The following is a 25,829-nucleotide window of genomic DNA, read 5'->3' as shown; positions in this document are numbered from 1 at the left end:
GCTGGAAAAGCCCTAAAACACAACTTGATCTGCCCAGGCTGATCTAGCCAAGCTGGGATTTGTTAAACAAAACAATGAAGTACAAAATTATTGCATGAGGCCTTAAAAATTTCCATTTATTGGCTGCAGAACACCCACATTCAGCTCTTTCTGACTTTCCCTATGCTGCATGAAAAAACCTCAAGTCAAGTGTCATTCAGGTAAACCTACAAATGGCAAAATTAATTCTTTGTAAGTGAAATACAAAAATAACTTCAAAGAAGGATGCATATAACCTTGTTAATTTGTCAAAAGTTTTCAGTCTTCATAACTTTAGAAGCAAGGTTAAGAGAGTAGACAAAGACTGAGAAATGCAGAAGGTGCAGAGATATACCTTTATCTCAGGTTCAGAGCCTTAAACCTCAGAAGCAAAATAATGCTGGGGAGAAGAGATTTGCAGTGATGCCTAATGTTGGGAATCAAGGGTAGGAAGGACTGCCTGTACTAGGCACTCTCATGATAATGATGCCAGGAAGATTTAATTTACCAGTTTGTTCTAGGAAAGGTAATGACCTTAATATCATGGGAAATGTACCAAGAGGTCATCCACACAGACACACACTGACTCATTTTCATAATAAATGGAAATAGATGTCCAGACACACGAATTTGCTTGCAGGAAAGGATTTATACCATCTATCCAGCTTTGTGTTTAGTATCAGAAGAGGTGAAGAACATTTTATTGATATATGGGGATTTAATTCCAACCCCTTTGAGAATCTCTAGGAAAAAATGCATTTCCAATTAATTACTGAAGAAACAAAAAAAACACAAAATAAAACAAAAGAAAACAAAAAAGTGCCCCCAAACCTACCAAATCAATAAAGAGAAACAATGGGATCACACTGGAACAGGGATGTGCCATTTTCCTTTAAGTACTATTCATTGGTGGCTGGGCCATAGATGGAGCACCACATAATGCCTCTGTTAGAGAAGAGTGCTTACACATGCATTACCAAGGATATGCTCTTCCTGGCTGAGTAATTCACTTTTGAGCAGCATATTTCTGAGAAGGTGAAATGTGGGTGTCTGAATGCAACTCCAGCAGCCACTGCAGAAATGTGACTGCTTAGCCCAAACCCTGCTGCTCCAAACCCTGGAGGTCCCAGCTGCTGGGGAGAAATTTCCTTCACAGATGGGAATTACATGTGTTACATGGCTTTTTCTGTGCCCATCCACAGAAGGGCTGGCACAGCTACTTTGGCTGGGGACGACAAGAGCATGGTCACGATGCAGGAAAAAATGGAAGGGGAAGTCTGATGAAATGGAGTCATCCAAAATGCCATCCAAATGGCAGAATGGCACAGGAGATGAGAGCTGCCACGTAAGTGTGCCACCCATACAACGTGCAGTTTAGCTCAAGATTTCTCAAGCTGGGCTGCAAGCAGTGAGTCACACAGAAAGAGGAGACTTATTTCTGGGATTTTGGTTCTTCAGAGGAAAAACATGACAGTCAGAAATGACAGAGAAGTGAGTGCTGGATGATGGCAAACAGCATATGGGGAGCAGGGGAGAAGGAGCTTCTGGCATCCTCGCTGCAGTGTTTCATCCCAGCCTAACTCACATTGATCTCTGGGGCCAGTTAATTTCTGCTGGAAGAATCTGGCTCCTGGGACTCCAGGTACAAAATGAAAAACTCTCAATTTCTAGAGCACCAATGTTAGTGTTTGCCAAATGTTTTCTCTTTTCTATTCCTCTCTGCAAATATATATTTTTTTCTTTTAAGATCGGTGGAAAATTTAGCAGAACAGGCAGTTTTCCAGCAGGCTTAGTTTTGGAAGTTGAACTGATCAAATAATTTAATACTTGACACGTCAGGTTAGTATTTGCTCATCCACTCTATTGTCTGAATTCTGATACAATTTTTTATGTATAGGTGCATATGCACGTGGTTGTACACAGACACACCAGTTTTAGCTCTGTGTAGAGGTACCAGGGCTATTTTCTGCCCTAAAAATAGAGGGAAGATATGTTAGGTTAAAAACTCCTCTTCAATAAATGCTGATGATTCTCATTTCTAGATATACTATTATTTTTGCTGTCTGGAAACAAAATGCTCTAGGATCTTGCTGATTTGTTCCAGAAGGAGCATGTTATTCCAGCCACTGTTGGTGCTGCGTCCTTTTGGAAACAAAACAAAGCTAAGAGCTTTGGTTTCTTTTGTTTCATTCTAGATACTTTCCCTGTTGTCCTCAAGAAGCCACTGGAGGCTTGAGCAGAGCTTTTGGAGTAAGCCAATGTGCAAATCATTACCTCTAATTTTCCTGGAAATACTTCTTCAGAATTTCTGCTTCAGCTGCCATTTCTTCTTCTGTTCTCCACTTGTCAGGGGAATCATCTTTGTCGTGTCGCTGCAACTTTTTGAGGGAGAAAGAAAAAAATAAATCAGTTTATTTATTTATTTTTTTTTCAGTTTTAATGTCAAATTTAGGGCAATCAATCTAACTATTGCATGTGTCATCAGGATGGATGGACCTGGTGATGAAGAGAGGAAGGTGCCACTGAAGAAGAAGGGAGAAGCTGATGGCTTTGCTGCTTTCCTGAAAAGGGGAGTTCCATATTAGGGTAAATATTGGCACTTGAGTGACTATTTGTGCACATGTCCATTCAAAGAATGCCTGAAACTTGTCAATTGAAGGCAGCATTTACACCAGACAGCAGAAACATTTACTTAAGGGATTAAGTATTAAGATTCCAGTGGTTCTCTAGGCACAGCACAGACTGCATCAACAGCACCAGCACTTCTAAGGAACTTCATAATACCAACTTCCTGTTAATGTCACAACAAAATTGAAAACTAATGAATTTACACTTTTTATTCCAGGAAAAATTATAGTATAGAAGATGAAGGGGTGAAAAACAAAGATGAAGTCATCATGAACCTGCCAAGCAAAGTGCATTACTGTCTATGGAATGTTTAGCAATAAACTAGGATTGGTAACATACCTCCAACTCACAAATACTTTTATCTATGCTATCTGTGGTGTTTCTCCTACTCTGAATTTTGCTGCCAGCCATAGTCCCATGTAGTTTTACACTCTGCAGCACAGATTTCCCCCTGCTCAGCAGATGAAGCTGCATTAGAAAGCCATTTCCTTTCATGCCAATACAATGCAGTAGCTGTAGGCAAATTAAAATGTATTACGGTTCGACTGAGAGAAGGCTAATCTTCATTGTAACATTAGCACTAAGTATGTTATAAATCCATCTTGTAATAATGCCACAGAATTAGAGGGAAATATTTAAAAGCCAGGGACTGGTACAGTGCACACACCATCATCACATGCCTGTGTCCACGTGTCTGCTCTCACCCTCTGCACACACCCACAGGGTGACCTGGCAATGAGTTATTGGAAAGACTATCCATCATCCTGCACTTTCTCTGGACTGGGAATGCTCCACCTTTGCAAGAGGATGCACCAGGATAGAGCAAGTGGTGGTATCTGACTGAGGTGTGAGCTGTTTTCTGAAAAAAAGCTGTATTTTTCTCATTCAACCTAGCACTGGTTCTAGGTACAGCAGGAAGGCTGTACAGCAGGAAGAGAGAGCTGCCCCTGTCTCTCAAGGTCTCCTTATTTAACCCAGAAGAGTTGCTTTTAGGGACATGATTTGGCTGCTGTTCTCCCTTGGTTCTGCACAATCCAGGTGAGAGCTGGCTCCATGTGGAGACTGGTGAAGTGGGGGTGTGAATGGTAGGTGATTTTTCCTGTTCAAAAAAACTGGTGAGTAGTAAAAAGGAGGGTTAGCCTGCATTGGCTGTTGTTGCCTAAATTAAAACTGTGCAGTTACAGACCACAGTGACTTCTCAAAGCTGGCAAAGGCGAGGGTTTCCTCTGCTACATAACAGCTAACCTTTAAAAATAATCAATCTTAGACTTGAGGTTAAAACAGATGTATGGAGAGCAGCAATGAATCCTGAAACCTGCCTGGAAGCCCAGCAGCCCTGGCTGCCAGTGCACAGCCCCCAGGACTGGATGGGAGCTCAGGGCAGGCATCTAGAGCCTCTGGCACAGAAAAGGTGCCTCCACATTTTGTGGGCACATTGAGAATGTCAAACAACAGCCTGAGGTGTTAAATCACTGCCACAGCCGAGGTAATCATTGTTCAACTGACTTATAGATGAGTATTATTTCAGTATGAAATTGCTACATCTGCCCCCCGAAGGGGATCCCAGGACTACTCTGTGCTCAGAGCTCTTACTGTGCCAGTAATTTCTGAGGTGCAATCCTCAATTATCAACCCAGTGCCACTTAGTTTGTGATATTACCAAACTAACGCTGGAGATACTGGGAAAACACCTCTGGTGGCTGCCTACCTTTCTCTGACACCACCATCCTGCAGCTCCTGTACAACCAAACCATAGAGACAGCCACTTTGATGCAAAATAGTTAAATTATGGATAACCTTGCTAGATGAGCAGTCCAGAGGAGGCTAAGAAGTTGATAAGAATACAGGAACATCTTTATGAACACAGGCTGAGAAAATTGAGGCTTTTCAGCCTGGACAAGGTTGCATGGAGACCTCAGCCCTGAGCAACCTGGTCTGGTGGGAGCTGTCCCTGCCCCTGGCAGAAGCAGTTTGGGACTAGGTGATCTTTATGGACTGTTCCAACCCCACAACATTCCATGGTGCTCTGGATGCTAAACACTTGCAGGTTCAAGATCAACAGTACCAACAAACAGATGACAAAATAAAGGTTTCCAATACCAACTCTAGCTCAGGGATTGGATGCACTACAATCCATGGAAGCTGAAAAGCACAGTGCAGGTCCACCTGTGCACCTTCCTGGTTCTTCAAATCTCCTGGATCTGCTAGGGATCCCTAATGCTGATGAGGTAATGTGATCATGGATGGGTTTAGTCTCACCTGGTTACTTAATGTGTTCTTATGTAAAGTGCATTTCAGAGGGTTCAGTTTTCCCTGTGAGGGCCTCTGTAAGCTAAAGCTACTTTATGCAAAATTATTTTGCATGTTTTAATTAAGAGAGGTTAAGAGATTCTCTATAGCATTTTGTCTAAATTGTAAAGTTGCTTTCAGGAAAGAAGAGCATAGATATTTCAGTTATAAATTGTACTGATTTAGAATTCAGGTGGTGAACAAACAAAACAGTTGATACTTGTTTGTTAGGGACTTCTGTGCCTTGGAGTGTGTTCATATTCACACACACATCCAAGTCCCAGACGTGAATCTTTGCAAACATCTGACTTGTATTGAAAGTTTGGATTAGGAAAGGAGGAAACAATGCTCTCTTGCATCATGAGAATACTCCAAAGTTCTGCTCAAACTAAAGGGAAAAATGTGCCTCTATTTGCCAGATATCCATCCATAAAAATTAGTGATTTATCCATCTTTCCTATCCCTGTCAGACAATAAAAAGCTGGATAAGTTGAGCTGACATTCTTACTTAGATATATCCAAACACAGACTAGCTTGAAGTTTGTGATACTTTCTGTGCAACAAATCTATTTCTGCAAACTCAGTGCGGACCAAGGCAAGGTGAGTCTAGAAACCTTTTCTGTAGGGCTCCAAATTAGTTATCATTTCAAAGCAGCTGGTACTTGGCCTGTTTTCATAAGAGAAAGGTGATGCAAAAGCATTGCCCCAGGTGGACAAAATGTTTCACTGCAAAACTCAGAAAGCCCCAAATTCCCTGAAACCAAACCTGCTTGTAGACACTCAGTACAGGAGTGTCTCTGGACCCTGAGCATCAACTGGAAGGTGAGCAGCCCCCTCAGCATAGCTTGGATAACTCCAATAGCAGGGAACGGGATTAGAGAGCATGAGCAGCTCTTTTAGACAATCTCTATTATGCTAAATTTTTCTTTTAATATTCTGAACAAGCACCGAGACACACATTAGTCAGTTCTCTAATCGCAGTTGCCCAGCAAATTACACACTGTATCTGCTCAACATTCTTCAAGCACCAAGACTCGTGTTTATAGCTCTGAACATCTTCTTGCCTTGCAGTACAAATAAATGCACTATTTCTAAGATATGCCCTTCTTCAAGCAGATCATTACTGATGTCTGACTTCTTGGGCTTCCTGATAAATTATCCTCTTCTTTCACCTCAAGCAGAAAATGCTCTTCCACTGATAATCTATGACTGTCAGTCTTGATTACATGTAAACAGTGGAGCTCTTTGAATATTTCTGCTTGTGAAAAGTGTTCATTTTCTCACTCATGTCTCCCACTGTGAGATGCTGGCAGACCTGACAGCTGTGCTTTATGCTATTTTATTAAAGTTGCTAGTGCTGCAGAATGGTCTATGTTTTTATCACTGCAATTCTTAAGGGAAACACAATATTGTTTTATAGCACATTCACATTGGGGGACCTCTCCTTATTGCCCTTTGTGAAGGAGCCCAGAATTCTCAGCACAGCTGACTATAGGGGACCTGGCTCTATGACTGGCTGTTGCTTGAAGTCATATGTATATTATTTTTTTCTACTTATGCCATTACACCATCAGAAAAGCAACCTGTGTAAATACAGAGCACTAGCCAAAATTATTGGGAAAAAGCTTTTATGGTAGTTAGAACTATTCTCACTCCCCATGAATATTTATAGTTGATAGTTAAGAGTTTATCACCTCCAATGCATTTAACTAAAAGAAAAATTATAGTGATGGAGAGTAATTACACAAAACTGCAGCAACATAACAAAACTCAGCTGCTTCAGCAATTATAAAATATAGTTTTATCAAAATCAGCAGCTAACAAAAAAAAAAAAAAAAAAAAAAAAAAAGAAAAGGATTTTTGCCAGTGGTTTGAATCAGAGATTAAGCATTACCTAGCTGCTGGTGTTCATTATTACCAACACATCTTGGGATATCCAGGCATCTTTTCTATACTTAAATCCTACACTGTGGTGAAATATTCAGAGTGATATCAACATCAGATTAACACATGAACTATGAGGAGCCTGAAAATCTAATTTCTTCTCATCAGAAGCAACCCTTTTCCAGAGATTGGAGACAACCTTGATCCCAGGGCTGCTACACCTTGCTTCCCCCAGCTCCCTTATGGCAGCAGAGCTGTGTGACCAAGCCACTCCAGAGCACAGCCCTGCTCCTCTTCTTGCTCTGCAGCTGTGGTGCAGCATCCACCCCATGGGAGAAAAACTCTGGGGCTGAACTGGCTGTGGGTCCTCAGCCCTTTGGTGATTCTGGGAGCCTCCTGATACTGGGAGGTCCTGATGATGACTTCCAGCCATCTAAGCCTCCTCTGGTACTGCTTATACAACTTAACTCCTGAATTGCTTCCTTTGCCCTGTTCCCCCTGGTCTTGACCTCCTTGCTCTTTTCCCCCAGTGCTTTCTTTCCCTTCACTCCTCTTTGTATTTCGCCTATAACCTCAGAGTAAGACTTCATTTCCACCCCACCGCACAATGTGATTAAATGCAGCGTTTACTGCTATTATCTGTACCTCCTGCTATGCTCCAGCCTTTTCTCACTCTCTGCTGTCTTGCTGAAAGGAGTGTGAGCTTTTTGGTAGGTGCCCTTCTCTGCCAGTCTGAGTCTCCTGCCTCCATCCCATTTGCCTTCAGTTGTGGCTCAAGTCTCGACTTGACTTGCAATGTAAAATGAAAGAATAATGGATGAAACACAGCAGTTTCAGGAAGCAGCTTCTCAGGGATGCTGGAATCACACAGCCTTACACATCCTATTCTACCTACCTGGGAAAAATCATTGTGGGGGAAATCACAGCAGCAGCTCCCAGCCCTGGGCTTGTCTCCCAGCTGAGCATCGCCCCTGTTCTGCTCAGGGAAGGCAAAAACAAGGCAGAGAAGAAGCCCAGCAGGCTCCCCCTTGACCACACAAAAGACCCACCAGACTTTGTGTTAATACAGTGCTGGAGGCCTCTCTGCCCCCACCAGCTGCTGTGGGATCAGAACCCCTTCCCAAGTTCCTTTTCCACTGCTCCCCCTCACAGCCTGAGCAGCTCAGGCAGTTCTGAGCTTTCCGCATCTCTGGGCCCGTCTCCATATTTAATTACAGCTACAAAACTGCTGTAATTTAATTGCTCTAATTTACAGTGAACACTGCAGAAAAAACCCACATCCTATAATTTTCTCATCTGCTGACTTTGCTTATGATTGTATATCATACAGATATCTGCGTTTGCATGAATCAGAAATCCCTGATTTTGGGGTGGGTTTTGCTGGCTGCATTAAATCTGAATTATTTAAGGAGATGGGAAAAAAGTCTAAATTATCTGCATTTTATATGAGACAATTTTTTAACTATCTACTGGAAAATCCTTCTCCAATTGTTTTACTGCTTCTGCATGAAATATGCTGCTACCTCACAGCTGCTGGTATTGCTGCAAAGCATATATTCCATTGGAAACCTCCGTTTATCAAAGCTGTGTTTTAGAGAGTGGTGGTTCTTTCCCCTCCTGTTGACTCTTTGTCATAGTGACTGCAAATATTTTTTCAGTTTTATTGTTGTGCTTTGGGGAAAGACTTGAACCTCACACTTCACATGGACATATGAATAACTGCACTCTATTTAGCACTTAGATGGAGAGAAGTTTGTGAAAACGCATAAAGGTTAGGTAAAACCCTTAAGCACACATGTTTAAGTGCTTTGCTAAAATAAACTCTGCAAACCCCAGTTTCTAACAATTCTGTTAAGAAAAAAAAGTCTAAAAATAAAAGGAATCTTAAGAAATTTGCTTTTGAAAATATAAAAGACAAGTAAGCCCACAAGCAGAATGACAGTTGCATAGAAAACACGTTTGCCATTCGGTGAAATATGTAGATTGCACTCTGAAGAGCTCAGATCTTGACAGACATCCAGTTTGGCTCCAACTGAGATAAAATTCTTGGAAAGTGAGTGCATTGTAAAGAAGATACTTGAAGGAATATCCACTGGGGTAAGAAGTCTTGCCAAAGACTTGGGGAACTGCTATTTACAACCTGATTTGAATCCATGCAAGAATCTATAAAAGTGTGGGAAAAAAAATGGGCATTTTCACCATGCCCATTATCCTCCCAGTTAGCAGATAATGTTAGAAACACCTCTGTAGTCTTCCTCACCTGGGAAGAGAAGGTATTTTTGTGGGGAGCTTACTAATGGCCCTGGCTATAGAGGTCTGTCTACACAAGAGGAATGTGTCACACAGAGACCTGGTTAAGAAATGGCAATGGCATCAGTGTGATAATGTTGGAGGAGACCTTATCCTGCGTGCACAGCCTGCCTTGCAACATTACTCATTTGGAAAAAGGCTATTTTTAATCAAGAAAAAGCACTTTAATCAAGGATAGAGTCAGTGATTCAAAAATTTCATGCAGGTGCATGTATTACTTGACTGAAAGCCTCTTTCCAAGAGGTCAGAGCTGCAGAGAGATGTGCATGTCCCACTCCAAGAGCAGAGATAACCTCAAGGTGCCTGTATCAGGGTGATGTATTCTGGCTCTTGCTGCAGTGAGTTTCAAAGTCGCAACTTCCCTCAGTAATCTTCTTAACTTCAGACAAATATTTGCCATACTCTCAATAAGATTCATGGCATGCCAAGGAAAACACATGTGTGTTAAGGAGGTTGATTTGGTTTATTTGCTTTCTTTGTCTTTTTCTGACAGCACAAAGGATATCAGCTGCAGGTCCTGTGGCATTGGCGCAGAGCCAGCTCACCACAAAAGGGAATAGGAGCATGCCCTCATCTGCAGGGGGAGTTCCACCTCTCTCACCACATCTCTGGGATGTGCAGGAAGAGTCACAGTGGTCAGAGTGTATTTCTTCTTCTCTGGGGAATTAGCTTATTCTTATTAAAAAAAATCCTCACCCTCAGCAACACTTTCTGATATCAAGATGAAAAAATTCCGTCAATGTGTTCAGGAGTAACTCATACTCTGAGTCTCTCCCTCCACTGACTGCAGGAGGATTTCAAGGAGATTTCAGTGTCTGAAATGACACATACCACATATTTGAGGTGAACCATGGGGGCTTCAAAGCCTGATTTTGTGTGTTCTTCTCAGGGGACCCCTCACCTAACAACAGACCTCCCCAGGATGATCCTGTCTGCCCTGCTTTCCCCACAGTGCTCAGGATCACAGGATAAAGCTACATCCCTGGGACAGCCTTTTCCCCCAGGCATCCCTCAAATACTTCTTTGGCTTTCAGCCTTGCACAGGCAAGGCGACTTCACCATCAAGATTGCCTCCCTGGGATTTAGGCAGCCAATACCCTCTAGTAAGTAGGTAGTAAAATAGGTTGAGGAATAAATTGCTCTCGTTTAACATTCACTCAAAAAAATATGGCTGCATTTATTATGCAGCATATTGTTTTATATACTGTTTTGTTATAATAAGTCATGTTTAAAATGTCATGACATTTAAATCAACAGCAGTAAGAGGGAAATGCTGAAAAAGAGCAAGATGATCAAAAAGCATCTGAAAAATCCTGGTGAGATATTAAGGGCCAAACATTCATTACAGTAAAAGCAGTCACAAAAGAGCTTAAAACTCATCTGTGAGAAACCCACTGTAGAGAAACCCTCCCTGCCCAGGTCTCTGTGTCCTTGTGGTGTCCCCAGGTCTGTGACAGCTGGGTGGTGGCAGCTGGCTGTGGCCAAGGGACTTGGGCACCTGCTGCCAAGTCCTGCTGGTGCTCTGCCTCCCCTTGCAGGCTCATCCTTTCTCTGTGCTGCCCTTTGCCACCGAGGCACTGTGGTACTCTGGAAAGCTCTGCTGCACACACACCCTGGAACTTGTTAATGCCATTGGCTCCATGAAGAGCTGGGCTTCAGTGTCTGTGCTGTCATATAAATGAACTTTACAAATAATATAAAAGACTACTTTAATGTGGTTTCATAGCCTTTGAGGAGGCACATAACCTACCACATCTACTACTGATGAGCCACATGCATAATAACAGATTTTCACCAGAAGGACCTTTAATGTTAAAAAGAAAAGAGTGTGGATCAAAGGAATTACTCTGCTCCTGCAGATTCACTGCTCCTCTTTTCCATCAGAAATGGACTCATATGCCAGCATCCCTCACTGCTGCCTCCATGCCCCCTCACCCCCCTCCAAGGGAAAAAAACAACAACAACTGCAACAACAAAACAGATGGCAATGCAACGAAACATTAAACCCAAGCCCAATACCTGAGCTGTACCATGCATATTTCACTGAGGCATGGGGTAGAAAAGACAACAAAACGACCTTTTCTACCATCTTAAGGGATATCTAACCTTGTAATTGCTATAGACACATTGAAGAAACATAAGAAAGAGACAAAGACTATTTAAAAGAAGCTGGGTATATTTTTTAAAACTACTATCTCAATGTTCCCATTACAACCTGCCAATATGAATGACATTTACTTTTGCTCTGAGAAATGAAAGAAACTCTAAAAGACAGACTGCATTAAGAATCTATTGATATTCCACTGACCTAGTGGGATAAGAACCAAACAAATTTTATCAAGGGCAAATGCCCCAGAGTCTGTAAATTCGTCTCTTAAAGTAACAGCAGTAAAGGGAAGAAAATCTTCAATATCTTGAACAGTTGTTAAACCCAGTGGAGGCTCACACATCTCAGTGCTCCAGTGGCAGTGGATGGTACCAGACCCATACATGGGAGCAGAATTGGACATTCAGATGGTCAACTACCTCTTCCAGTTTTTCCAGCCCATTAATATTGCTGTAAAACTTATGCAGGAAGTTGTGATATTAAGGGACATCACAGGAGGTTTTGTCCATATATATTTTTTCCCTATTGAACAAACATCACTAAGATACATTACCCATAGCAAATACAGTCCTAGATTCTGTTTGGGATGGATGGATGGATGCAGGCAGTGTAAGAGAGAAAGTAAAGAACAGTTTGGCATTGTTCAAGCAGATTCCTTCACCCCTCAGGTGAACCTCTGAACTCATACATGAAATCAAATGATAAACAAAAGTCATAGGTAAGAGGCTCAATACAGGAGCCCTTATTTACTCAGTGAAATTCAGACTGGGATCAAGTGACTTTTCCAGGGGTGGAGGAACACAGGCTGCCTTCACTTGGAGAAGGAGAAATCTTTTTGTTCCTCTTCCAAGCTGCAGTGTTGGGCTCCTATTGAAACCCTTCTTCTGGGGAGTAAGTTGTACCCACGTAATGCCCATGCAGAAAAATAAGGATGGGATAATAGCCATGGAATAAAATATTCTGAAATTAATTTAAGTGAAGGGACTGTGAATTTGAGAAGAATCAATTTTACCTGGAAAGACTGGCAGTTCATTAAGGCTGATAGCTTTTACTAGTAGGAAGGTGTTTTTGATGAAAATATATTGAAAGTATTATTAAATTGCCTAGGAAAAAACAGTTGTTATTGCCCATGCTAAAACCTCCCAGACATCCCATGTTTCTATATAGAAGTCACAAACTGATAGCATTTGCATAAAAATTATTATTTAATATGTAGACTTCAGTATCATTGCTTTTGGACAGAATTAATATTAAAACCTTTGAGCACAGATATTTTAGAAATACTCATCTGAAAAGTCACAGGAACTTTTTCAGTTTTGCAATATTTTTGCAAGTTCTGTTCTGGCAGAAGATCACTACCTTCTCTTTGCATAATCCACAGGACATGCTCCAGAGCTACGGAAAATGCTTGTGGGGGGGACCATGCAGGATGGAGGGTAGGAAAAGGTACAAAGACAACCTAAAGCAACCCAAACACTCCCAATTTTCAGAGACAAAAAGTAATTTTGTATGCTTTCAGCTCAATCAGTTTGTTCATGCCTTAGGAAACAATGAGATCAACGGAAATGAAAGCAATTTCCAGCAGATATGAATAAAACACGTGGCTCTGCTGAGAGGAACTTGTACGTTATTCCAGAAGCGCAGTCAAAAACTTGAGGATTAAATGCTGTGAGAATGGATCACTCATGGACTTGCTTCATCTGAATTTATCAGACCAGGAGTTTGCAGGTTTCTCACTCCTCCTTCAGGAGGGAGTTGATTGGGGAATCAGTTGTACAGTCACACACTTTGTGGAGAACTTGCAAAATAATTTTATTTATTTAGACACATTTTGAAATTGCAATCAGAAGTCCTTTCGCAGGTCTGTTGTTACATTTTTCTCCTTTCTTTAGGTCTCTTTTCTTTATACTATCTTCTTCTTCAAGGAAAACTTCTTCAAGCAAAATTTTAAAAAAAAAAATATAAAAAAATCATGGTCTCAGTGTGTTTCAGGGTTTTCCTGTGCAGATACTGTATGCTACACAAAGGCACACAGGCTCTCCCCATTCATCCTGACCCATAATCATTATTAAACTTAATTGCAGAAGACACTGTCTTCACAGCTTTATTTCTCATATGACATCGTGTGAATTGCTTTTAAGAGAATCCATTTACACAACTTCTATATATATGTGTAAACTAGTACTCCAATGTCACATTCTTGTTTGCACATACCCTTGTATTCATGTCAGCTAGCCCTAACGCAAAAGCAAGTGGCCCTTTGTGTATTTCAGTTAGGAAACAGTATCATGAATTTCATAAAACAAAAGTTTGACTGATACTATGCAAAATCTGTTCCACTGAAAACCTGGCATCTTGCCCATCATCTTCCACAAAGTTCAGTATCTTTGTCGGTGCTCATCTACTTGACTTCTTAATTGTCTGTGTTCACTGGCTGTATCAAATGGAGTTTTCTTTTTGCTTTTGCTCACTGCATATTACATCTTTTAATCGGTATATATAATTACTTACCACAATCTGCCATGCCAGATTTTCTAAGCATTAGTCTAATTAACTTAAGCTTGATAATTATGTTTCAGATATCATAACAGTATGCACAGAACTTGCAGATTATGCTGTTGGTTTATCTGTTTCTGGTAACACTTTTCTCCTATTCTTACTTTTTTCCTTTTGCATTTTCTCTTTATGTACAGGGTGGGAGCACAGGCAGAAAGAGGGACTGTTTTTGTCTTTAAATGACTCCAAGGTTCTCCAAAAGCAAAATCTGTCTGTTTTAAACAGGAAGCCATCAAATATAAGTCAACACAAATGAGAAAAGATCCATAATGCAAGGATTTCCTCTTTTTATAGGAATAAAAGATAAACATGTCACTGAAGAAAGAACCTTGAGCTTCTGGTAGAGGAAATTGTAGAGGATTCTAGCACAAACCTACAACATTTATGGGCTAATTATGAAAGTACTCAGACTTTCCACAGGTCTCCAGCCTGAGCCATTCTAATTATCTGCCTGTTGGCGACAGCCTGTCGCCAGGGAGGCAATAAATAAGAGATAACATGCATGGGACCTGGCACAGGCACCTCTCCAGCACAGAGAGATCATCCTTCACAGAGCCATGCAGCCCATCTGGGCAAATGAAATATGCAACCCTGAGACCCCAGGTAAGAGTAAATAGATGCAGAGGACACTTATGTCACAATCATAAATAAAGGAAAGAAAAAAGAAAATATGTGACTGGCTGAGAGCTTGTATTTGGCTTTCTGGTGTAAATCAGCATTTCTCTTCCTCCCTGACAGCTCATGGTGGTGTTCTTCTTTTACTGTGGAGAATATACCCTGCATTATGTGATTTGTCTTACTCCTGGATGAGGGCATGGACACTTGTGTCCCACCACACTGAATGGCCTCTGCCCAGTGGGACAGAGCCAGGAGGAGCAGAGCTCCTCTCCCTGCTTCCAGAGACCATGGATCTGCCCTCCTGACTGGAGTGCAACAAGTCCTGTTAGATCCCAAAGGCACCACATTTGGGTCCTTGGGCTTCAAACCCACTCATGTCTATGCCAAGAGATTATTTGTTGGAATTTTGGGTGCAGTGGTGCATAAGTGCTGTCAAGGCCATGCAGAGAATCACACCAAAGGCATTGCATTTTCTCTGGAGGTATTGGTGAGGATTTAATCAGCTGTGAAACACCACTGAAAAGACTGCTCAGCTGCTCCTGTGTTTTAACAGACTTCATGGATAGAGACAGGACAGGCAGCTCTTGCTGAAGTTTCCCTCATTCAAGCCCTTATTTTCAGATGATTGAAGGGCTGTCACCCTTGACAGAAAATATTATCAGCAGTCAAGGAAGCAATCAGGGTGGCAAGTACATAAATAAGCATGGCATAAGTCCGAATATTGCTAATTAGCATTTGATTCAATCAGATTAAAAGTGTTAGACCACTGTAGCAGTGATTCTTTATAGAAAACTATTTAACATTCCAATTATCTCTAATGAATTAACCTCAAAGTATGGCTGAGGTGCAACACCCTAAGAATCCCTTTGCTCATCTGCAGTCCACTTGCAACTAATTTCACTTCAGAAGCCTACCTCAATTAACATTTTTCTGTATTTCACACATCAGTAACTGCAGTACTGAAATACGCACTCCTTTCCCAAATTTAATAGCTGAGATATTTTCATTTTTTTTTGATTCTACAAATGAAGGAAAATAATTTCCTGCTACTATCTCAAAGCAATTAAAATTCTTTTAATATTGGCTTTGCATCTCTTCAATACATATATGAACCAAAAAGTCCTACATTTTTCACATAATAATTACTTGGAATTGATCTGCTATGCAGCACTCCAAAGACAAAGGGATTTACAATTAGCAAATTTTAAAGTTCAGTTTACATTTTTTATCTCTAGAATTTTTAAAGAATGCTTTTTGGTTGAAGTTTTTATATTAGGAAAGAAAACTCAATCAGTACAAGTAAATGATTTTGATTTAAAAAGAAAAAACAACAGAGAAAGTGCTAATTTATCAATAGGTCTGGAAGGGGAACACATTGTTTTTTTACCTACTGTGGAACTACAATTACACAAGATGCTTTTGCTAGATAAAGAAAATTTTGGGGTAGTACACCCTGTTTGTGGTGTGGCACTGCTGGAAGGACACATCTCTAACAGAGATCTCACAGAGTTGAAGCCTCTGAGATAAGGAAGCCACTGATCAGCCTCAATAGCAGGGCAACTGCTGGGTCTCATGGCTCTTTCCTTGTTTTTCCTGGTGAATTTTATAAAAATACAGCGTCATTTATTGCTCCTACTTTAATGGGGAAACATGGTGAGGGTACTCTACATCACGGTTGTGGTAAAAGGAGCAGCATTTGTGAACAGATTATAAATCTGACGTTATTTTCCTTTTCACTCCATGTTTGCAGCATTATTTTAGAATTAAGAAAAATGAACATACATGTAAGATAACAGCATCCACGCAGCAATATGGCATAGCTGTTATTCCTCTTACAGTCATCCAATTTAATTTTATCATCAAATACCACACAGCACCGATTCCTATGTTCTATTCTGTAATAATCTCAGTGTAGAGCTAAGCACTTTGTGCTGTGCACATCATCTAGAGCTCACTGTGAAGAGGAGCACTGCCACCAGAGTGTGGGGATACAGTACATGGCTCCTTCTCAGATCAGGACTGCTGAATTTTCCTTCTCCAGCTGAAGCACCCACATGATGCTACAGAGCTTCACTGCCATTCCTTCTCTGAGCTGCTGAGCACTGCTATAATTAAGTTATGCAGATAGGACACAGGCATAATATAGCCTGCCCATATAGATACATAGAGTTTGTTTTCTATATTAATTTTTATAATAAATAGGGGCATGCATAGCCTATTTGGTTACATGAGCAAATCCGTGCTCTGAAAGATGATGTTCTCATTAGGAGAAGCTGCAAGCCCAAATCTTATCTGAAGTGCTGTTTACTTTGCTGGCAGAGCAGCCAGCATGCTGCAGAGCCTGTATCTTTCACTATGCCACTCAAAATGAGAGCATTCAATAATAAATCCTGAAAGCTTAAAAAAAACCAAACAAAAAACAGAAAGGAGAGAATATAAATTAAAAATCAATAACTGCTTAATTTAGCTAACATTATAAACTAACATTTTTTGATGGAGTAAGTTTTTTTTTCTTATCACATTACCACACAATACCATTTTTTTCTGGTATTTTATCTACTTTCAGAGAATACAGAATATTGTAACATTTTGCCCTTACCTGAATTTTTACCAGTCCTTGGTTTTTATCGCATATAACACTTTGGAAAGTCTAAATAGAAGTTAAAAATAAACTCCCTGCTAACATTCTATTTCCACTTCCTCCATTTATAACCAACACCACACTGCATTTATGCATGAATCTGTTCTTATGTCAAAACCTGTTTCAAGCCTGATTTTACTCATACTCTTTGTTAAGTGTCTCTGGGCTCCTGGGGTGGCTCTGATCCCCTCAGCCAAAGGGGTCCCTTCTCTCTCTGGGGGGAAATTCTTCACATGAAGTGGGTGCTTTTATCCCTGAGCAAGTGTTCAGGACCAAACCTCGGTGTGGTGCTCCACCTGAGCAGACACACCCTCCAGACTCCTTCCCACACCTTCTCCTGGCTTTGGTGTCCAGCCAGGGCCATCCTGCTTCCAGGAAAGCGCTGGAAGGACTCTCAGCTGCCTTAGAGACAGAGAGAGTGCACAGGGCAGCAATTCACTGCCTCCTGTCACAGTTTACTGGCACTATCTGAGCTGATCATTTCATATTTATTTCCTTAAAAGTTTGCTGCAGATGACAGTGCCCAGCAACTGGAGACATTTCAGGAGATAGTCTTGAGAACATTAGGAAAGCTGTAAATTCACTCTTAAAGATTATTTCGGTGGCACAGATCAAGCCAAGAGTTTTGATCCATTCAGCTAGTCTCTGGGGTTTTGGAACATCCATAAAAACCTGGATAAATCTGCTATTGAAAAAAAGAAACCAAGTTCACACCTAAAGAGCCTCCTGAAAATTAACATTGAGAAGTATCTCATGCTCATTCTTTAGTAAAGGAAGTGGGGAAGGCTGACAATAAACTAAAAAAAGCAACATAGTGTGCGTCAATTTGCAGTTTATGATGTGAAGACAGATCTTGTGCTGATTTTGGCACCAGTAGCAAAAGGAAAATCTCCAACTCATGTTATAAGATCCTAGGTAGGAAGGACATTCTCTCTTGACAAATTTGCCAGTAAATCTGAAGCTGATTCACATCCCCCTTCAGCAGGGAATTTATGTTTTCTTTCAGTGCTTAAGAGCTGTTTGAACTCACTTAAGCTGATCACTTGCTTAAATGCTAAAATGGGATTGCACTGAATACCAGTAGGCACATCTATAATTAAAAAAAGCCCTTCTGAGCCTAACAAGCATAGCTAGCTGTGTTACTCATTGTCCACATCTGAGAGTAAGGACTCCTGCTTTAATTAAAGTGATTGAGTGAAGACATCTGAATGCTCACAGAGAAAGAAATTAAGTCATCATGTGAGTCAGAAAATTGCACGTAGGGCTGGATTAACACTGGGGAAAAAATATGAGGCATTAGATGAAATTCTTCATGAAAATATTGTTTGCTAGTTCAAACCCAAACATTCTGACAAATTTTAGGAAAACAACATTTCCTTCATTCATAATGTCTCTTCTCTTGCATCTTCAGACACTTTTCTCATCATCACCCTTCACCACTGTCATGTTTCAGTTGTTGCTAATGAACATTTGATCTTTTTAATAAATAATATACAAAATATGCATGGTGCTTAAGGGGTACAATGAGCCCCAGCAAGGAATGACCACATCCTGCAGTGTTTGCTCTTAAGCATTTCAACAGTATGCCTTTTGACCTGCAGTGATAATTGGGGTCTGCAGGTCCTCCATAATTGTTTCCCTCAGCACAGGGAAATGCAAGCTCTAACACAACAGCCTGGAAAACTGCAACAATCACTGCTAATAAAAACAGCACAGAAAGGGAGAAGCCTCCATTCAAACAAGACAGATTTGTATATAAACTCAGTATTGTGATTAACATGGGATAAATTAGTGGATCATAATTGGCCCTTCCACAATTACATTAATTTTGTGAAAATAAAGGTGAATAATACCAACTCGAGTATTTCTATCTCATTTTGGAGCTTCAAAAAGGCAGTGTGAGAACAAAAGGGGTGAATCAGGCTCCAAAGCAAGTGAGAAGAGTGCTCCCTTCTTCTCCAGATATTTAATGTCAGCCACAAGTACACTGAGGCCAACATATTTGTCAGACCATAATTCTGCTCTTGAAGGACATCCACCACCATCCTGGCCATCCTTCTCTTTCTTTGCCTATTTTCCCATCCTCCATTATGTTTTTCTTTGTCTCTCACTTTCAGTTTCATCTGATGCCCAAGCAGCTGCTGTGCAGCACCCAGCACAAGGTACCTAATCCAGCAATGATGAGAGGACAACCATGAGGGGGTCTGGAATTTTCAATGCAGGAAGCAAGAACTGAGAACCACCAGTTCCCAGTCAAGTTATGGTGTCCATAGCATTGCTTTTTCTTGTTTCAAAAAGCATGTTCATGTCAAACCCCATATTTCATTTACCACTGATGTCAGAATGGCACATGGAGCTAATTCAATGCATCTGTCTAGGAGAAAAGGTGTATTGCTTCCGTTTCTATCTGCCACTGTAAAGCTGCTCTGCAAAGTGAGATGAAAAATTCCTGCTGTTTCTGTATGCCTACAAAGCGCCCAAAGTCCACAGGTCTTTTCTTTAAGGACACATTTTTAGCACAGGTTGAATGAAAGAAATGACACATTTGCGTATTTCTCCCAGCAAGAATTAGATCCTGCCTTGGCAAGGAGTGAAATCCTAACGGGGCTGAGAGAAAGCAAACAAAGCCCATCCTGCCAGGCAGCTCCCACTGCTCCCGTCGGAGCCGCTGCCAGCGGGGGGCCAGGGCATGGCTTGCAGTTGGTTATTCTGCGTTATCCAGGATAAACCCTGGAGCCAGCATGGGAACTCTGGATTTGCAGAGCTGTAATGGGGCTCTGACCTAATGTCACAGGAGAGCCAGGCCCCATCGGCAGCAGAATTTGACCCAACCAGGGTCTGCTGCATTCTGGAAAAACATCCATTGGCTTCACTGGAAGCTCGTTCAGTGTTTCAGCGCCAGCAGGGAAACAAAGCTCAAAAGGTCACACAGAGAAAACATAAAGGGGAAATTGTTTCAAGGCACAAGGACTTGCTTCAATTTTTTTTGTTCATGCTGCTCTATCAGTTTGATTTTCAGCAGAGCACTGTGCTTTACCACGCAGGCTCCCCTAACTAACCAGGCAGGAATATGATCGGCTTTAAAGAAAATCATGGGTTTGTCTGCAGACAACTCAATATTTCATTGCATCAGGCCCTGTTCTTATACTATTTTTTATTGATCAGAATACCTCAGGCTATTAAGTTTATTAATTAAGTGATAAGTTTTTTTTTCCTGGTGAGTATACAAGGAGATAAATGTCTTACAAATAAACTCAGAGCTTGCAGGCTGAGTCATGTGGTGATTTAGAAGTCATTTATCTTTTTCTCTCCCCCTCAGCAAAAAGTAATCATTGTCACAATACTCTGCAAGTCTAATGTGGCTGTGAAATGGGCAACATAAAGAGATATTTTTCATTTCCAGTGCAATTATACCAAGCTTTTATGTTATACTAATTTGTAATTGCAATGCTAACAAGAGGATATGGATAGCTGCTAATCCATTTAAACACAACCTACCACCCTGGAGAAACAGGGATGGATCTGACCCTGTTGGCTGAACCCAACCTTTGTAGAGGCTGAATTTAGATTTAAATATCCCTATTCTTCAAAAATCCCCTGTTTGTATATGCCTGAATTTTCACTGCCATCTTGAGCCCGACCTGAGGTTGTCAGGTGAGGCTCTAAAGCTGACACAGTATTTCCCTGAAGAACTTTCCCCCAGTGCTGTTTTCCCTGCACTCCAGAGCACTTTGATGGGAAACAAGTGCCTTTTACCCCACCAGCTGCCCCATAGCAAGCAGAGAAGTTGATCAGGTACCTGCTAAGCATGAAAATATCACATTTCTTGGATCAAACTGTGGCTGCCCATTGACACCCAGGGTTAAGTAAGAGCAGAAACTTGGAGAGTAGTGAAAATTAATGATTTTTGCACTTTTTGTTCTAAAAAAAATGAAGTTTTCTGTCTATTCTATAATATGTTAGGATACTCTTAGAAAGTGATATGTATTCTACAGCACAGAAAGGGACACAGCAGAACAAAAGAAATGGGGAAAAAAAAAAACTCTTGACCAAAACTCAGACTCCAGACTGGATCTTTTTTCCCCAGGCTCTTTTTCTCTTATATGGATTTGCCCAAGTAAAGACAGACTAAAAAGTCTTCAAGATTTGGCTCATACATTTGAATACAAAATACCAAAGATTAATTTATTTTCTTTAGGGTTTATGAATCTCTTACAAATCGCAGCATTACTTCCCGTTGATGGTACTCATGGTTTTGGGCAGGCTGAATTAGTTTGGTCTAAGATAGTTTTGAATGAGATATTGCAAATCAGCCTAACAAAAGAAGAGCCACATTCTCCTATGTTTGCAGGGTTGCTCTATCAGTTTGAAATGGTGCTTTGCAGAAAGGGACAAAGGCAGCAAAGGCAATGCTTGCAGAAACATACTTTAAAATAAATGGCACATCAATAACAGGGAAAGCCTCTTATTTTTCATCCTTCTTTTTGAAAGCAAGCAGCTGCCTGAGTGCCAGCCCACAGGTGGTTCTGGTACATCTGCAGCTCCTTGGGGAGGAAAGTGGCTGTTGCTCCAATAACAGTAAGCCCCAGAGCCCTTACTGACATTTCCAGCTGGAAAGCAGGGCATGGTGTTAGCAGCATGCACATGTACAACACATACAAGTCCTTTGGCCTGGAGCACAGAGACCACACTCTCCACAAATCCACAGCCACCACATGGGTCAGGCTGCTCCATGCACTCTGAACCAGGCTGCTTCCATCAAAGCAGCTCAGGGGAATTTCTGCAACATCCCATCCTGCTCTCCAGAGCTGCTTACTTACTGTTCCAAGTCAACATCTGATACAGATTAAAAGAATCATAAAGTGTTTAAAGAAATCAAGATCATGCATGTCCTGTGACAGCTTCACTGAGAAGCAGTGACGCTGCACTGAGTGCTAGTTTGTCAACCTTTGCTACTTACACAATTCACAGCCAATTTAATTAAAAATATAACAGATCTGAAAGCTGCTAAAATGCTTGCAATGACTATCAGTCATTTGATAATGGTATGAAGGAGCCATTAGAAGTGAACTGTAAGCAAACTTTTTCAAGATTGAGTAACAAGGGCATTACAGTTCCAGCCATTAATGTCATGCTTTAAAAAAATTAGCTGTCCATCTTGCCTTAAAAACTAAGCATTTTTATCTCCCACACATTTAAAATCAAAATATGCTTATAAAAGGTACAGTAAATTTCATGGTTATGAGCTGCACATTTTGCATTCTGAACACTAAAACAGCCTCCACTGACTCACTTCATCGTTAAGTTGATTTAATACAAAAGCTTTTTCCTCCCCTTTTCTGCCTGTTGCTAAGATGAATACTTGGTATTCATTAGTAATCAAATACAATGGAAAATGTAATATTGTTGCACAGATGAACTCTTTTTATTACCAGACCTCTCATGTTTAAATTGTTTTCTTTAAATAGTTGTCTCTTGTTATTCTAGTTCAGCTTATGAAGTTCAGACAAATAAAGCTTGGACAAAGGATGCAAAATTAAATAAGTGAGGAAAAAACCCCAGAATCAACATATATTGGTTACATCATTAAAATAGTAATGTTTGGCCATAAAGCTTTGGGATTGCTATGGTGGGACAGTCCTGGGATGACCAGGAATGGGATTCTCTGGGCACAAACCATACTCAACTGCTTTTGTTGCCTGAACACTTAAATACTGATTGCCTTTACTTTGAGGCACTGGCTGGTCCCAGCAATCCTGCTCAGCCCTGCAGGGCCCCTGCCAGCAGAAGGGTCTCACTAGATCAAAGTCCAGCATCCACAAGTTGTGCAGTCCTGAGGGTGCTGGAAAACCTCGGTGCTTTCAGAGGTTTGAAGAGGTGGAGATTTTCAGCCCCAGAAATGCACAACTGGGAAGTCAGAACATTAGCGCTGTGTTATTTGACTGATGAGATTTCTGAAAATCAAATTTTGAATTTAATTCTCACTTGGACAAACAAAGCCACAGGTATTTGTTTTATGAGGTCCATTTCTCAAATCTGTCTTCTAACTTGAGGAATTCAGATTACCTGCAGAGAGGCAAGCAGGTCCAGAGTAGCTCAGGTGTTGTGCCCACAGCAAGCTCTAGCACAGAAGTGCAGATGTAAAAGGCAGCCTGCACTCCTGGGAGCCAGGACAGTCAGATACAAAGCTTCAATTTTCAAAATTGTTGAAAAAATGAACCAAAGGAAAAAAGAAGAAAGCAATGGCTTCCTTTGATCTCAGAGCTCCAAGAACAGAGACGTTTAACAATACTGCGTTATATATAAAATATATATGTACATGCAAACACATTTACAAATATGTAAATATTTATTTATATATATATATATTTATTTACATATATTTATATATTTATTTATGTATATATATGTATTTATTTATTTATATATGAAAATATTTATTTATAAATATATATTACTACATGTTATACATATGAAAAACATAAGTTACCAAACCTTGTCCTTGACCCCTATTCTTAAGTTTCGAGTTCTGTTTTGAAATTAATGTTAGATATCTTATCATTAATAATTTTTCTGTTTAAAACTGGCCCATATTATTTACTTTGTTGAAGTATTACAAAGTTAGAGTATTTATATGTATAGCAGCAGATGCTGCTGTCTCTCTCACAATATAATACAACTTTACAACTTATACTGCCTTTCATACCAACTGCATTCCCAGATGGACAGCATTAAATATGAGGAAGACGTGAATTCAGGCAATACACAGTAGATGTGTGCATTGTGATACAGTGATGTAAAGTGCTGTCAAGACACTGTTTGATGAATAAATTAAGGCATTGAGCAACAAGGCCAATAAAAGAGTGAGGAAAAAACCCGAAAACAGCGGCATACGCAGATGAGAAAATCTACTTAAGAAAAAAAAGACAAAAGTTGAAAAGATGAGGAGTTGATGAGGCAGAAAGATACACAGAGCCTGCTCCAGATGGTAGAAACAACAGCAGAGGTTCTTAAGCTAGTGTGGCAAGACTATGTACAAAGCCTGCAAAAAGACAAGCAAAGGCTGCATGCATTGCTGAGATGAATCACTGCTTTTGGAAATAAGGAGGGACCCTGAAAACACTGCAGCTTTTGTTCTCAGCAGGGTCAGATTGCTTAAAGGCTCCTGATACTGTGGCTGAGAAAGGGGCCTTGAGCTCTGGGGCTTGAGGAGCCTCTATTTCCCTGTTCAGGGAAGGGAACATGTTATTACACAGTCTGCCAACCACTGATTAGCAACTGGCACACACAGAAATCTCCATGAACCACACAAGGAATACACAGGCACACAAGGAACCATTTATCTACCACACAAACATGGTATCAAAAGTTTGCCCAAATGCAGAGCTGACCGGAGCTCTCAGCAGTACACACTACAAATGTATGTTAGGTTTGTACACACTACAAATGTATGTTAGATTTGCCTTATGGGCTCCCTGTATCTCACATAAAGTGTAGAGAAGTCAATCCCTAAACATACCCTGCTACCTGAGGAGTTTTTAGCACAGAATGAAATGATGCACGAGTATCACCATATTGCTTTATATTTTGAAAAGTCAAACATAACTGTGCTATGCTACACTGTTTTAAAAATATTAATAAACAAACACTAAACAATCTCAAATTTAGATCTTAGGCCTGAAGCTATGATACATGAGTGGCAAAGTGGCATAGATGTGTTGGCCAGAAATTACTCAGTTCTAACTAAGTGGCAAGAGTGCTACTTGAAATCACCAAGCATACGCATCCATGGATCCCTTTCACTCTCAAGTTGTCAGTGTGAGAACACTGCTGAAAATAAACATTCCTCCCTTGACCTCCACTAACAAGTCTCCACAACCTTTAGGCTTTCAGACTAGCAAGGTCTAGTGCTCACACATAGCTTCCAAAGTGGCATTTTCAAGCAGAGAGAGACAGCAGTGACACATTTAAACCTTGTTATTTTCCATATCCAGCTATGTTTCCTTTCCCATCATCTGTAGGCTCTGCCAGCCCACTCCCAAGAAGATCCTGGTATATCAAAACAGGATTTAGCTACAGTGCTTGTATGTGTAGTCTTGCTCACCTCAGAACACCCAAATGTATAAATGCTGTGCTTAACATTCATCAGACAGATCCAATAAAGCTGTAAATGAAAAGAAATTGAAGCAAGTTTGTGTCCAGGAATAAAGATAAATTAAGTAGCAAGTGTTTAAGAGATCAAGACCTAAACCACAAGTTCCTACAACATGGAATCAGTCACTCTGGCATGTCTGGGCATTCAGTGGCCAGAAATGAGCTTGATTCTTATGCAGAAACCCAGTAAATAACCTACAGGTAATTTAAAAGCCCTCAAGAGGGCACTCAGGAAAAGCCCAAGTCACTTACTGAATTACTGGTGGGACTCTGTACATTGGCTAAGCATCCATCTCCCTGGTGTCAGCTGTGGAAGGCAGGAAATTTAATCTGTCCAGTGTACCCAAACAAAACAGCATGCAAAGAATTGGTAGCAATATAGATTCACTTTTCTGGCTACCTCTTGTTTTACTCTCAGATTCAAGGATGATTGGTCATTACAAAAGACTTGCATTACACAAATAATCTATGATGTGCTACTGGCTCATACTCATGTGAACACGACAGGCCAGAATATGAAATGCAATGTGGATGGGTTCACTGAAAAACAACAAATCAAACCTAAATCATCAGTCCTTGTGCTGACAACAAGACTGTGTCGTCCTATAAGGAATAGCCCTTGCA

General features: G+C 40.7%; 1 protein-coding gene and 1 long non-coding RNA gene across 10 annotated transcripts in view; one reads left to right on the top strand and one right to left on the bottom strand.

The window, feature by feature from the left end:
* The window catches only part of FHIT (fragile histidine triad diadenosine triphosphatase), a 532,732-nt gene that overhangs the window by 5,531 nt on the left and 501,372 nt on the right, over positions 1 to 25,829 (bottom strand). For all 9 annotated transcript variants that reach the window (XM_086846072.1, XM_086846078.1, XM_023935215.2 and 6 more), the window contains one exon: positions 2,293 to 2,396. In XM_086846072.1, the coding sequence (XP_086702198.1) occupies positions 2,295 to 2,396 (102 nt within the window). In that variant the 3' untranslated portion in view covers positions 2,293 to 2,294. The remainder of the gene's footprint in view (positions 1 to 2,292; positions 2,397 to 25,829) is intronic.
* On the top strand, positions 4,777 to 12,922 carry LOC147650975 (uncharacterized). The gene is made up of 2 exons (XR_015275032.1): positions 4,777 to 4,874; positions 9,623 to 12,922. It is a non-coding gene; the product is annotated as an uncharacterized LOC147650975 (long non-coding RNA).

The sequence above is a fragment of the Cyanistes caeruleus genome, chromosome 11 (assembly GCF_971803275.1).
Source record: "Cyanistes caeruleus chromosome 11, bCyaCae1.hap1.1, whole genome shotgun sequence".
Taxonomy (NCBI): domain Eukaryota; kingdom Metazoa; phylum Chordata; class Aves; order Passeriformes; family Paridae; genus Cyanistes; species Cyanistes caeruleus.
The sequence above is the reverse complement of the archived record's forward strand: the minus strand, read 5'-3'. Positions and strand labels throughout refer to the sequence as shown.